The sequence below is a fragment of the Taudactylus pleione genome, unplaced genomic scaffold (assembly GCF_031769625.1).
Source record: "Taudactylus pleione unplaced genomic scaffold, aTauple2 ptg000652l, whole genome shotgun sequence".
In the NCBI taxonomy this organism is placed as follows: domain Eukaryota; kingdom Metazoa; phylum Chordata; class Amphibia; order Anura; family Myobatrachidae; genus Taudactylus; species Taudactylus pleione.
The window spans coordinates 3404813-3420733 of NW_028285054.1; the positions used below are offsets into that span (position 1 = coordinate 3404813).

The 15921-nt window shown below is 46.2% G+C and overlaps 1 protein-coding gene across 1 annotated transcript in view; it reads left to right on the forward strand.

Moving 5' to 3' along the window:
- FANCM (FA complementation group M) overlaps positions 1-15921 on the forward strand; it is a 163596-nt gene that overhangs the window by 80248 nt on the left and 67427 nt on the right. Inside the window, exons 5-8 of the mRNA XM_088455349.1 lie at positions 2736-2867; positions 7168-7300; positions 9085-9174; positions 13466-13561. Of these exons, the coding sequence (XP_088311475.1) occupies positions 2736-2867; positions 7168-7300; positions 9085-9174; positions 13466-13561 (451 nt within the window). The remainder of the gene's footprint in view (positions 1-2735; positions 2868-7167; positions 7301-9084; positions 9175-13465; positions 13562-15921) is intronic.

Here is a 15921-nt window from a genome sequence, read left to right on the forward strand (position 1 = left end):
CATAAAAGAAAAGCCTAGCTTGTTCAGCTCTAACTAAACAAATGATTCCCTCTCTCATCGTGGAGGAACCCAACATCCCTCTTTACAAAACAAGGGTATTAGCACAGTACTTACAGCCAGTGATCATATGGTCTCTTAGCAAGCCTGCTACCTGTTCCCCAGGTAGTGAGAGACTGAGACTAGCAACTGACACACCTTCTATCAGCCTCTCACAGGTGCTCTTCTGTCTACCAGACAGAAGCCAGGAACCTAGGGCGCACACAGTTCCCATTTACAACTTTTCCTGTGCTTTTATCACAGTATTCAGAGTTATTACAAAATAAATAGTTTTAACATTTTATAAAATAATAACTATTAGAGATCACAACATTCACCATAAAACTGTTTACAGTTTTTCTATTAAATGGTGTAACTATGGAAGGCCATGGTGACGTAAGCAACCAGAAGTGCGTCACGTGACCAGTCAGGCAAGATGGCCACAAATGATGTGGAAAGGTGTTTTGTGTGCTCGAATTAAGTAGAACTAGGTCCAACACGATTCGGGAAATCCCCACCGACTGGACAATCCATCTATGATTGGCACAATACCTTTGAAAAAACTGGATGTTTGTGTAAGGGTAAAAGTCCTGGACGCCCGTCTGTATCTGATGAGCAAACACTTCCACAGCGCTGGGACCCACCTTTTCCACCTCTTGGAGATATCATGAAATCACAGGGACTCAGTGATTGGGGGGTACCGCCATTAGCCACCTTGGTACAGACATTTATTCCAATTTATTGATTTGTGTGTGTGTGTATTCTTTCCCTTTTGTGAAGGGTTATTTTTATATATTACTATTTAATTAAATATCCCCGTTTTTAACATAGTAGTTTTTCATATATTAACTTTCTCTGGTGTCTCTTCATCTTTCGCCTAAGTCTAGGGTGTCACACAGGGGTTAATTGGGTTCCTTTTTCTTGTATTTGTGGGACTTTGATGTTCCTTATGACCTCCTTTATATTACATGTGAATAATATTATTGGATATCTTTATAAAAATTGATCTTTCATCTACTGCACCTTATATGCATGTTAATCATTCAGCGAATAGCGCCCAGAAAGGGGATGGGTATGGATTGCCGGCGGTCGTGATGTTGCCGGTCAGAACACCGACAGTCAGAATCCAGACACCCATAGGTAAGTATGCTAGCACTAACCCCTACCCTAACCCTCCCTCTTCGGTGCCTAAATCTAACCACCACCCCCTAGTGCCTAAGCCTAATTTTCCCCCTCCCCTCCCCGCACCGTAAACCGAACCCTCCCCCTAGTACCTAACTCTAACCCTCCCCTAACCCCCGATACTTAATTTTGGGATGCCCGCGGTTGGGATACTGGTGCTAGGATCCCGACGCTGTCAGGTTTTAGGCGCCGATATTTAAGTGGCCCATACACCTACACAACCAGCATAAGATCCGATTATTCATAATACGATTCCCCTATGACTCCCCGGAGCTCCCTGGCAGTCTCGGCAGCATGTTTGTTGTTTATCTTAGCACAGGATCTGTCGTAAGATTGAGAGTGTCTCACAGGCTCATAAGGGAAACAGTCATTGAAATGACATGAATTGCTGCACGATGGATCGCATGAACAAAATAAACGGCATGATCTGCACCCGATATGATGGAACTATGTGCTGAACATCTGATCATAAGATCCGATTATAGGAGCTGCGGGAGCACGCATAGGATCTTATCTTACTAAAATAATACACGATTTTCACCATATCCATCTTATGACCGAAAATCGGGCAATCGGGACGAAATCGTGCAGGTGTACGGGGGCCATTAAACTGTCGGCATCCGCACGCCGGTATGTCAACTACATCCCCCCAGGACTTATCATCTTCCCTTTTTATATATGCATAGTTTTGCACAGGCGCTGGGTACAGATTGGCAGCTGTGGTGGGATTAGTGTACATCTCTGAATTAGGACCTAGTTTCCGTTGCAATAGGTCTTTGCAGATTCCCGCAGAGTTCTTTATTGGCACATATGTTATATGATTACAACGCAGCCATGCAACAAATGCGTTTTCTAGATGACTTATCTGGAATATCTAGTTGATCTGTTAACACTTTCTTAACTCACAGCAGGACATGAGGAAAGTACAGCTTGTCTGGCAGGTTAACCAGGTTTCTCTGTCACTTGTGTCGGTCAGAATAGCAGATAAGAAGGCTGGTCCTATAAAATGGAAAAGAGTCTCTTTTCTATATATCTATATCATACCAGCTTGTACATTGCCAGACGCCATAACTATATATAGTGAGCTGTAGCCAGTTGCAAGCTCAGTTGACTATCTGCACTTCCTTAGCTCCTCGGCTCCCTTCCTTCTGTTAGTTGTGTTTGGATACAACACTTGGATATGCTTTGAGCTGGTATATAGAGCTTTATGTAGTAGCATGGGTGCGCTCACTGTGTGTAGTGTAGATGACGGACACATATCTTTAGCTTTTGCTCCTTATTGGAATATTTAATTATTTTTAGATTTAGATTTTACAATGTGATCCTAAAATGTAATGTATTTTGTCTTCATGGTATGTTACCAATGCAGTCACGTAACACATTGTTTGGTTAGCTGAGCACTAAATATTCAGTGATGTTAGAGTACACCAGAAAGGCGCACACATTTATTTACCGCGATAAGTATTTTGCGTCGTCCACCTATCTGTAATTTCATATAGATGTCATTTCATCTGCAGGTCCTAGAAACAGTTGCCGGACGACTGATACAAAACAAAGTGTTAATGCGGAAAGAGATCCCCAATCTAACCAAGTACCAAATCATTCTGTGTCGAGATCAGTTCAGAAAAAACCCACCTTCCAATATTGTGGTAAGTGTGCAAAGAGGTTTGTTTAATTTCTATAGTACAGACGATAAGGAATGTCTGGGAAGTGTCCCCTGAGAGCAGGGTGTACAACCCTGCAAGAACTAAGATAAAAGGTTCTTCATGGTACTTATAGTATGGGATATAATGAGCACTATGCGTTATATTTGGCATTGCAATCTTAAAAATGTTATACCGCTATCTCTTATCTTGTTCCCATTGGCTAAAATTTGCCAATTTGTTTTTCATGTTACTTAGGCCTGTTCACATACAGTATATTGCCAGTCACAGAGAGATATGGGGGGGGACACAGACTGGCAATGGGCTTGGACGTACAAAGAAAGGGAAGACAAAAAAGCACTGCCAGCCACAACGGCTAGTGACCCTATTTTTATATTTTTTCTCTGTATTGCGTCCTTTTGAATCTGTAAAGGCGCATGTCCACTACACGATTAAAATGAACGCTAACGACATCGTTATCACTCATTAATCGAGCAGTACTTATGCCGGCAACGACCAGCAATGCGCACTCCCGCTGGTCATTGGCGGCATCTGTCATCGCCTGAACATGCAGGCCAACCTGAAGAGATGTTCGGGCATGTGGGAGGGTACCTGCACTGAATGACATTTTGTTGTAATCGTACAGTCGTCCTACACTCGTGTAGTGGATACGCACCTTAACCTGCTTTTATCTGTTTTTCATTTGTTTTTCAAGGTTTTTCTTTTTTTTTTTTTTTAATACTAAAGAGAATAAACAGGAGAAAAAATATTGCAACTAATAACCTTTCTGGTTAATACAGTAGTAAATCTCATCACAGGTTTAAGTTTAGTGACTGGCGCACTTTACAGCATTTCTTACTATGTCAGTAGATTTTTTTCAGGTCCTTCCGTTTTTGTTGTGTTCCAGGTCTTTCTGTATTTAGATATTTAAGCTCTACAGTAATCACTGCATTGCTGTATGTGTAATGCTGGGCATACAGGGCAAGATAAAATGTCTGTCAGACCGACAGACATTTTATCTGGCCGGCTGCCAGCCGCAGATGTCCGCGGCATACACTGTGAGAGAAATCTCACAGTGTATAGCCCGACATCCGCGCTCCGCCCCCGGGGGAGGAGACATTTCCCTGTTCCTTCAGGAAATGTCTGTCTGTCGGCCGCGCTGGGCATACACTGCCCGATGCGGCCGGCAGTTACCGGGTAAATATCGCATCGGACGGGCATGCTGGACAATCCAGCATGCCCGACCGAGCAATATTTAACCCTCGGTCGCCCCCCCCCCAACGCTACAATTATCGCGGCGATCCGCCGATATCGGGCGGATCGTCCCGATAATTGCAGTGTGTATGGCCAGCATAAGTCATCTTTTACAAGAAATGGGTTTAATATAATGAAAACAAATAGTGTTGATTTAACTGAAGTTTAGAAACTTTAGATGAACTGGCCAAGGGGAGGTGAGGTATACCTGAGTAACCTAATATTAATTTCCACTTGTAAAGAGCAATGGAATATGCTGCGCTATATAAGAAACTGTTAATAAATAAATAATAAATAAATTAATGGGTGAGATGCTTATGTAATTGTTATAATACATTCTGACAGGTTGGCCAAAGCTGTGGAGTGTTTTTTATTTGTAGTAGAGGTGTGAGTAGTGGAAACGTGTGTGACTGAAGACACCAGGGGGTAGATCTACTATCCGTCTGTTTATCAAACCAGCTTATCGTCCACTGATGGATTTAAAGCGGCAACTGTAATAAATACTAAAACCAGGCTGGTATACCATTTATTTCTGTTGCCCCTTTAATTTGGCTCCTTTTGATAAACCGACGAACAGTAATTCTACCCCTAAGGATTATATTAGAACCAGACAAATTACTCCCATCTTTGGTACAGCAGACACTATAATGTTTATTGATACCAATGCAAAGAACCCAACAAAAAATCCAAAACGGCAGCTGGTTCAAAGATATGGTCATTTTTCCTTTAGGCTATAGGAGAAACATTGTAACCTGCATTTGGCCTGGTGTTTTCATGTTACTTGGAGTTGGCATATACCCATAATAGAGATGTGCAGTCTAATGTATGGGTGGCCTTCACCAGGGACCCCTGCAAGGGGGTTTGGGCTTTGCTGCACCCAATACACTGGTGGCGGTCATCTGTCTGTTTTGGTCCTCTGTCTGTTTTCCAATGTATGGGATGGTGGGTATGAAGGTACTAAGGACCGGCATTGACCCTTGTCGCCAGGAGGCCTACTGTAGCACAGTCAACAGAAATGGTTTAGAACCAGACGGGCAGTGGTGTACCAGGGGTCGAGCAGAATCGGGTATGAGGAATAGCCAAGGTCAGAGCCAGAAAGTTGGCACGGTACCAGGGGCGCAATAGTCAGACGAACCAGTTCAAAACACTAGGAGTTCATACAGGAACAGATGCTGGAGTAAAGGTATGCAGCCTAAAACCCTGGCACCGAGCAGTGCCCAGAAACTCCCTTTTATAGGGAGGGGATTAGAATCTGGTGCCAAAAGTGACGTCACACCTGTTGCATTAAGCTGCAGGCAGAACGGCACACGTTCCCCTATTGGAGCCGTGTCCGCATGGACTCACGCAGCCGGCCGCAGCAGCTGTTCAGGGGAGAGCTGTGGATGCTGGGAGGACCTTCATTGTGGCGGGCACCATCCCTCATCCGATCCGTTGCAGCACCTGTAGACCAGCGCTGCCAGACCCGGTAAGCAAGATTCGGGCTCTGGCGCACTGTGACAAGCCCATCACTAGGCAACCTGAGGTGGTGGTTTCAGACAGCAAGAATTTGTGTTGTAGCATAATGAAGGGAATTCATTACATTTTTTTTATAAAAAGTAACTTTTATTAATTAAAAAAGGAAAGAGAAAAAAAAAACCTACAATTTTCATATAAATGTCTAAAGGTGCCCATACACGGTGCGATAAAGCAGACGATCCGATGGATTGGTATGACTTGGCTGCTTTATCGTACCGTGTATAGGTATGATATCTGACAGAGCGCGCACCCGTGGGGTCATACATCGCGCCCCCAGATCTTACTGCAGGTTCATTTGATTTGGGGATGTGATGTGTGATCCCATGCAGCGCTATGCGGGTGGGGGAGCCAGCATATTGGGCGGTCGGCCACCCGATCACTCTGTGTGTGGGGACCGCCCGATATGTCGTATGTCGGATCCCCCGTCGCGTCACACGGTGCATATCGCACCGTGTATGGCCGGCTTAAGAGTTGATGGAGACCACTTCAGTTGGCAAATGTGTACCCAGCTTAAAGCTTGTGTGCGGCTGTCATCCCAATCCAGAAGCTCCCCGATGACCCGTTAATGTGCCGATGGTGCTTCCGGACTCTCTGTAGCGAGTGTTGCAATTGAGGACATACTATTTTTTCCACGCTGTGTGCTTTAGCGCTTGGTAATTTTTTTGCCTTTTACATTATTGCTGCTTATGGGCTGTTTGTTAGACGGGCCATATTATAGCTGCCTCCACTTTCTGTATGCAACGTACACATCGGGCATCAAAGGTGAGTAAACATTAGAGCAGGGCTATCCAACATGTAGCTAACCAGCTGTTGTGGAACTACACATCTCAGCATGCCCTGCCACCATTTTGCAATTAGGGCATGCTAAAACTGTGGCACGGCATGCTGGGATGTGTTGTTCCACATAAGCCAGAGGCCCCCATGTTGAACACCCCTGCATTAGAACACTAGGACCATGAACATCCTGATATAAGCTACTGCACAATTCATTATTACATAGTCATGAGCTAGGCACACCTAGATTTGTGGAATAGACACACAGGCCCCAGGCTATGACAACTGGTACCTAGTGTTGTCTCACTGCTCCGTGATTTTATGTTCTATAATTATTGACATATGCTACAGAACTATAGACTGTAGTATGATTACATTATGTCCATTATTTTATACCGATAAGAAGCAGTAAGATTCAGGCTATGAAGAGGTACGGGACTCGTAGAAGGGGCACCTGTGGGTGGCATAGACCTATAAATCCTAGTTAATCTGCGCTTAAATGGTAACTCTACGGTAAAATTGCAGATTTTCCTATTTAGCTATGTTTTAATACTCCCTGAATGTTTAGTAATAAAGCAAAGAGCAAATCTGGGAAACTTTTTCCACTTTGTATTTTGTAAAGAGCAACATTGTATTGTGTAACGAGCCATTTACAATGACCGCTTCATTAAAATAAAAAAAATTATATATATATCTCTGTAGATTTGATTTTGTGTTTTATATGTGTAGTAAATCATCAAAATGTGCTTGTGTAATTGTTCAGGGGGTTCAGATCGGAGTTGTTGAAGGAGACTTTGCCCTCTGTATAAGTTTGTACCACGGCTATGAGCTGCTATTACAGATGGGGACACGTTCTCTATACTACTATCTACGATCCATAATGGATGGGTCAAAAGGTAAGTTTACTTTAAAGGTGTGTATCTTCCTCTTTCTACCCTAAGCAGATTCTGATTCTCATACTGCCCTAAGTGGGTAACCTCTGACCAGTGCATAAGTTCAGTTACATAGTTGCGTCCAGCCAGCTGGCCATTCCCATTGATATACGTACATTTTGCCAGCTGGTGTGTCACCAGATCCGTGGGTCTTTTGGACGTGTGTGGATCACAATGTAAAGTTGGGCTAATACAGGCGATCTACATCTTTGCCGATCGCGCTACAAACGGGCGCACGCATCGCGTCATGAGATTACCCGCAGCAACATACGCTATGGTGTGCACTGCGATCGCACCATGCAATCCTATGAAAACACGAATGCAGTGTGCATATCCTCTCACGGGGGCACGCCTCACGCCATGCGTGGCGCGATTTGCTGCGTACGCAGCAGCGATGTAGCAGGAAACCTCTGTACTTCTGGTCGCCCATCGTTCTTGCTGTGTCGGACTTTTCCATTTGTATAGGTTTGTCTATTGATCATTTAGAATGGCTGTTTGTGTGGTCACACACGGTATAGGCTTCAGAATAATTGGTTGAAACATTCCGGATTGGGCTTCCAAATTTTCAGATTTGTGGCCAGCATTAGAAATGTGTTTTGACTTCATACAATCCACAAAAATTCAAAAACATTTCCCAGTGTCTTTTTCAACAGGTCGGAGTTGCACCTAATTTTCTTCCCATTTCTTTATATTAAGAAAATGGTCTTTCCAACGAGAACAAATAAGACGAGCAGTTATGAGATCAATCTGTATACTTGGCCCATAGGTGTAGAATAGTACAGATAAGTCATCCTATGTCTTCACTGGAATTTTTGCAGAGATGCAGTGCTCCGGTGATACAGTCACAGAGTTGCTCTTATGCTTCTGTATTCTGCACCATATTTTAAGTAACGCATTTAGGGGTATATTTACTAAAGTGAGAAATTGAGAAGTTGAGTTGTTGCCCATAGCAACCAATCAGATTCTACTTAACATTTAACTAGCACCTTCTAGAAGATCATAGCTAGAGTCTGATTGGTTGCTATGGGCAGAGAATATTCGTTTACCAGTCACACAAGAGATATATGTACCCCAGGGTCGGGGACAATGATTACCCCCTTAATTTATCATATATCTCGCAGGGTGCTGCCACGGACATACATATCTCTTAGGGGATCTTAGGCGGGAGGCTCGAGGCGACTTTCTGACCGCTGCCTATCCCACCATACACCCCCCAGGACGGCTTGCACTGATTTCCCAGTGAACTGGTTGTTGGGTGAGGCGGAAAAGTAAGTGGGTGCTGTCCCTGGTCCTACATGGAGTGGGCCCTGCCGTTCCTCTTACTCCGACCTCCTCCTTGGTCCACCAACCATCAGTTGGGGCCTGCTTAGACCATCTGGCTGGTTGCTATGGGCAACATCTCCACTTCTAAAAACTCACTTTAGTAAATATAGCCCTTAGTGTAATTTATACACTGTAAATAGAATTCGGATGGTGTCGCTGTCGATGCATTGCACTATATTGTTAGGTTAAAGTCCGGTTGAAAGAAAACTTGATAGGTGGCATCCCATGCATAATGCTTAAGGCCAAACTCCACCAAAAGGAAATGTGCAAAGTTCCGATGCCAAACACGGATTGTTGAATATTCTGCTCCTTTATAGTAGTTGAAACATTAATTTTACAACTGTATACGCCTCTTGCTGATCTTTTTCTCTTATGTTCAGTTTTAAAAGTAATAGCGGATCTCTCCTTTCATCTTTATGTCTCAGGGATGACTCGGGCAAGAAACGAGCTTAGCCGAAACGCTGACTTCATGAATCTTTACCAGCCACTGGAGTCCATGTTTTCTGCTTCCGACGGTATGCGAGAAATCTGCAGTCTTCTATTCTTCTTTCAGATCCCAACGGCAAATATGTTCATTAGCACTTTCCAGCTTCTCATAAAATGCTGCTACTGTACCTTCTATACACATCAAACTGTTGATTGGACTTTTATTTTGTCAACCATGATGGCCTTTAATTATAGTCTATTTAAATAAGTCAAATAGCCTTTGTTGGGTTAGCTGTGGAACCAACGCATTGTATATCTCCAGATAACAAGGAGATATACAATGTGCTGGTCATTGTGTGAACAATTAAGTACATTAAGGGCTTTAACAAGTTTTAGGGGTGGAGAATATATTAGGTTATGTTAAACTCTAGGGGCCGTTCAGTAATGTTAATGAGTAAGCATGTGTTTGGGGCAAACGTGCAGTTGATGATGTTTTTGTAAAAACTACAGTAAAATAAACTCCCTGGGAGATCACTTGTACTGCTGAAATAACTGGTTGGTCCTGAATGGGATGATTAGGGTACCCATCCAATCAGTGTGACAGATCTGAATGGGATGATTAGGGTACCCATCCAATCAGTGTGACAGATCTACTAGTCTTAGGGAAACCATCTAGGAAGGTAGAAATACTCCTTTAATAGACTATGGACCTCATTCAGAGTCTCTCGTTAGGGCACGCTCGCTCGCAGGGAGCGATAATCGCACATCTGCGTATGCGTATAATTCGCAGTGCGCAAGTCATTCATTACGATCTGATTTTGCTAGCTCGCAAGCCACTTTCAGGCCGTTGCTTTGAGTGACAGCGCCGTTTGTGGGTGGTAACGGGAAGGTGCTTGTAAACGGGGAAGTGGTTGTGCGAATGCAGGCGTGTCTGGTCGCCAAGACGGCGTTCAAAGGGCGTGCATAATTAGCAAAGCAGCGTCATCGCACGCGTGACTTGGTTGTTTATTAGCCTGAACTGCTCGCAGTGCTTGGGGTAGGTTAGGTCAATCCTAAGCGCTGCGAGCAGCTCCGATGGCCCTTGATGTTCACGATTAATCAGACTCTTCCCGGAGATGACGTGTGCTGCGAGTGACAGGTGGGAGGTTTTAGAGTCCAGCGTACGCTAACTGCCGTCGCTCATTAAGACATAGAGGGCGTCCTTACAGCGCAAAGAGCGATCGCTTGATTTGCATACCCGGCCCCTTTTTGCAAACGACCGATCGCATCTTGTGAGAGACTCTGAATGAGGGCCTATGTCCAGATTAAATTGTACAATCTAGTCTTTATTGATGGCATTTTCTGATCGCTGTTAATATTATAGGTTTCTTCATAGTGCACAACACCTCAGATCTATTCTTATTGTAAATATCATTCATTTTGGCTCTTAGCTATGTACTCCACAAGGAACGTTATAACAATTTTATATCTGTGTATTCCAAGGTCCCCCTCCCATACATCCTATTCTAATTTATTTTAAAACAAGCAGTTTAAAGGTATTTGTGATGTTGGTTAATCGCAGTCTGCATCCAGCTCTGCCCATAGAGATTTCAGTCTCTACGTATATACATGTTACAGTAGTGGTTTTAATATGTATTTATCGTGCTGTTAATCCCCCACCATTGTGTCAGCTGTTCCTGGGATATAGCAGACTAATCTTTTCCTATCCTAACTTACCATAGGGTGAGTTTTTACATTTCATCAACTAGATTTACGATTTGTTCCTCCGAGAGTCACATCTGGATTCCCGCAGTTGTAAAAATGTACAAAGTATTTCAAGTATGTTTCCAGAGAGTGTTTCAGGGCTGCACAGACTTCAAGAACAGAGATATGGCAGGCGCGGTTGTCTTCTATAGTTTATTAATAACAAATACATGCCCATCTTCTTATTTTGCCTTAGAGGTAGATGCTCGTATGCATTTTTTGGAGAATAGTTAGCGTTCCCAGCTGTGGCGTAGCGTTCCCAGCTGTGGCGTAGCGTTCCCAGCTGTGGCGTAGCGTTCCCAGCTGTGGCGTAGCGTTCCCAGCTGTGGCGTAGCGTTCCCAGCTGTGGCGTAGCGCTCTCAGCCATCCCAGCTATCAACGTAGCGATCCCAGCTGTCACGTAGCATTTTATAGCCATCCTCGCTGTCACGTAGAGATCCCAGCTGTCACGTAGAGATCCCAGCTGTCACGTAGAGATCCCAGCTGTCACGTAGAGATCCCAGCTGTCACGTAGAGATCCCAGCTGTCACGTAGAGATCCCAGCTGTCACGTAGAGATCCCAGCTGTCACGTAGAGATCCCAGCTGTCACGTAGAGATCCCAGCTGTCACGTAGAGATCCCAGCTGTCACGTAGAGATCCCAGCTGTCACGTAGAGATCCCAGCTGTCACGTAGAGATCCTCCGCTGTCACGTAGAGATCCTCCGCTGTCACGTAGCCATCCTCCGCTGTCACGTAGCCGTTCCTCCGCTGTCACGTAGCCGTTCCTCCGCTGTCACGTAGCCGTTCCTCCGCTGTCACGTAGCCGTTCCTCCGCTGTCACGTAGCCGTTCCTCCGCTGTCACGTAGCCGTTCCTCCGCTGTCACGTAGCCGTTCCTCCGCTGTCACGTAGCCGTTCCTCCGCTGTCACGTAGCCGTTCCTCCGCTGTCACGTAGCCGTTCCTCCGCTGTCACGTAGCCGTTCCTCCGCTGTCACGTAGCCGTTCCTCCGCTGTCACGTAGCCGTTCCTCCGCTGTCACGTAGCCGTTCCTCCGCTGTCACGTAGCCGTTCCTCCGCTGTCACGTAGCCGTTCCTCCGCTGTCACGTAGCCGTTCCTCCGCTGTCACGTAGCCGTTCCTCCGCTGTCACGTAGCCGTTCCTCCGCTGTCACGTAGCCGTTCCTCCGCTGTCACGTAGCCGTTCCTCCGCTGTCACGTAGCCGTTCCTCCGCTGTCACGTAGCCGTTCCTCCGCTGTCACGTAGCCGTTCCTCCGCTGTCACGTAGCCGTTCCTCCGCTGTCACGTAGCCGTTCCTCCGCTGTCACGTAGCCGTTCCTCCGCTGTCACGTAGCCGTTCCTCCGCTGTCACGTAGCCGTTCCTCCGCTGTCACGTAGCCGTTCCTCCGCTGTCACGTAGCCGTTCCTCCGCTGTCACGTAGCCGTTCCTCCGCTGTCACGTAGCCGTTCCTCCGCTGTCACGTAGCCGTTCCTCCGCTGTCACGTAGCCGTTCCTCCGCTGTCACGTAGCCGTTCCTCCGCTGTCACGTAGCCGTTCCTCCGCTGTCACGTAGCCGTTCCTCCGCTGTCACGTAGCCGTTCCTCCGCTGTCACGTAGCCGTTCCTCCGCTGTCACGTAGCCGTTCCTCCGCTGTCACGTAGCCGTTCCTCCGCTGTCACGTAGCCGTTCCTCCGCTGTCACGTAGCCGTTCCTCCGCTGTCACGTAGCCGTTCCTCCGCTGTCACGTAGCCGTTCCTCCGCTGTCACGTAGCCGTTCCTCCGCTGTCACGTAGCCGTTCCTCCGCTGTCACGTAGCCGTTCCTCCGCTGTCACGTAGCCGTTCCTCCGCTGTCACGTAGCCGTTCCTCCGCTGTCACGTAGCCGTTCCTCCGCTGTCACGTAGCCGTTCCTCCGCTGTCACGTAGCCGTTCCTCCGCTGTCACGTAGCCGTTCCTCCGCTGTCACGTAGCCGTTCCTCCGCTGTCACGTAGCCGTTCCTCCGCTGTCACGTAGCCGTTCCTCCGCTGTCACGTAGCCGTTCCTCCGCTGTCACGTAGCCGTTCCTCCGCTGTCACGTAGCCGTTCCTCCGCTGTCACGTAGCCGTTCCTCCGCTGTCACGTAGCCGTTCCTCCGCTGTCACGTAGCCGTTCCTCCGCTGTCACGTAGCCGTTCCTCCGCTGTCACGTAGCCGTTCCTCCGCTGTCACGTAGCCGTTCCTCCGCTGTCACGTAGCCGTTCCTCCGCTGTCACGTAGCCGTTCCTCCGCTGTCACGTAGCCGTTCCTCCGCTGTCACGTAGCCGTTCCTCCGCTGTCACGTAGCCGTTCCTCCGCTGTCACGTAGCCGTTCCTCCGCTGTCACGTAGCCGTTCCTCCGCTGTCACGTAGCCGTTCCTCCGCTGTCACGTAGCCGTTCCTCCGCTGTCACGTAGCCGTTCCTCCGCTGTCACGTAGCCGTTCCTCCGCTGTCACGTAGCCATCCTCCGCTGTCACGTAGCTCTCCCAGCATTCACCAAGAAATCTTTGTACTTTTTATAAATGGCACATATACAGTACATACTGTATATATACACAAGCTCTTAATATACTAGTTTCATTTGTACACAGTATTGCTCTGCTCCAAGTCATACGATTTAACGTTTGTCATCTTCTTTGCATAGGTGCTGATGGCAAAAAAACATTTATCTACAGTCATCCAAAATTAAAGAAGTTAGAAGAAGTTGTTGTCCATCATTTTAAGTCTTGGAGTAATCAGGGTAAGTTATTATACTCCTGTGCCTTGTGCTGGTCTCTTCCTGTAACACCAGTATAAGATTAACATTCATTTTTTTTTTTTTTTAGGTTACTTGGTGACTCAGTATTTTCAGTTAAACAATTGTTTGAATAAGCCCCCCACCATCAACTCCCCCAGTACCCTACCATTTTTTTCTTTCTCTCATTTGCTTAGAATGTTGTCGGGATTCTGACCAGCTGTGATGAAAAAAATCAGCCAAAGTCTGTTCCCCATCCCTTTCTATGGTGCCATTGTGCCACTGTCCGGCATATTTTATACAGTAGTCTGGCTGTAAGCTTGAAGCCTTACAACAACCAGACTGGTGCACTTTAGTCATCCATGCATGCTGCCAGATTGGTTATTTATCTTTTTGCCAGTGCACAACAACAGATTGATTTATATTTGTGCTACTGTATTGCATTTTTTTTAAAATTCCAAATTATCGCTTGTTGTCCTCTTTTATGAACCAGTATAGACTCCTGACTTTTCCTGGTTTGATTAGAAAATAATGTTTACCCCTTTGATACAACTTTTAAGGTGCCTGAAACCCTCATGGGATGGTGTTTGAATAACACAACATTCATGGGAATTTTTACTCTGGAATAAATATCTATCACCACACAGGAGATTGTGAGAAGTGACCTCTATGAGATTACAGCTCCTCTCGGGAACTGTCCAATCTGCGTCTATATATTTTTTGTGAGGAACTGACAAAAACCTCTTCAGTTAGGAGCGAACACATTGTGGCGCTGACACGGACAAGACCTGTACGTTTTATTCTCTTTAGAGGGTGAAATGCACAGTGGGTGGGGAGGGCAAGAGGATAATTGAGTACAAATGACACACACACACACACACAGTGGGGTCTCATTCAGACCCACTCGCAAGCGCCTATGCGCTCGCAAGCAGGTCGCTGTTGAGGCCCTGCGCATGCACAGTGGCCGCACTGCGTGTGCGCAAACCCCGTAGCGAGAGAGAAATTCTCTCGCTCCCGGACTCACTACAAAAGGGGCGGCTGTCGATGGTGATCAACAGCTCGCCCCGTTTTCTAGGCGGGGCAGGGGCGTGGCTCCACTAACGGAGGCGTTCCCGACGGAACGCCTGCCGTTTGGGGGCGGCCCCATTGACATCACTCGTGATGTCAGTGGTGAGCTTCTGGCTCTAATAGAGCCAAAAGCTCACTGGGGCTTGCGGTAGACGAGACCCTACCACAAGGGTCTCGTCGCAAGCCCCAATGGTCGCGATGGTCTTGACCATCGCGACCATCAACCTGGCTGCTCGCTAAAGCGGTGGGTGGTCACCCACAGCCTAGCGAGCGGCCAGGAGGCCGGCTCTGAACTTAGAAGCAGCCCTCATTCAGAGCGAGCGCTCGCATTTTGCAAGCGGCTCTGAATGAGGTCCAGTGTGCGTACCTGCAGCATTGTATAATTCCTTTCTTTCTGGGCTGTGAGCAGCTGCGATCACTTGAATGGCACACTGGTTAGGAAATGTAAATTTCTTCCCACAATCCAAAAACACACTGGTAATTTAATTAGAAAATTCTGTGTGCATATGTATAGTGGGAGTTAGATAACTTGGACTAAGCTCCTCTGTTGTAGGGACTAGTATGATAAATTCTCTGTAAAGAGCTTTGTAAATATGTTGGTGCCATATCAATATAGTGCATTAGTCCTAATTTAAATTCTTTATTTACTCCTAATAGGACTCCAAGCTTTTTTCATATTTGCAGAGGGTGAGGCGGCCATCTTGTTTGCGCTCGGTTGCTATTCTAGGTGGATCACATGATTCCTTGCCCCAGTAGAGCTTAGAGGCTAAATTCCCAGCCTCGCACACAGAACATATTAGGGTAGATTGTCATTGGCCAATTAACTTACCAGTTTAGTTAAAGACTTTGGCCGTATTAAATTTCAGGCGAAAACCCGTTATCGGTGATAGTTTATCGCCGATGACGTCTTTTTCGCCTATTGCCCTTATCCCCATATTCAATTACAAAGCCTTTTCGCCGGTGCGAAAAATAAAGTCAATGTACAAAAACAGGGATAAGTTTTCTCCAGCCTTTAGCTGGCGAAAAGAAGTGCAAAATTGGGGTTTAGGGGTGCAGGCTTAAAAAAAATAGCCTGCACCCCTGGGAATGACCCCTAACAACAATGTGTGTAAAAATAATAAAGTTTAAAAAAATAAAAAAAATAGGGACACCCCAAAATTTTTTTAAAAGTTGTGGTTAAAAAAAAATAAAAAAGGGAAAACACTTGTAAAATAGATAAATTCAATCCAGAGGGGTTCCAAAGTGTGCGGCAGGTGTTTTCTTCATTGCGGGAGTAGCGGCAGGTGCGTTTTTGAAGA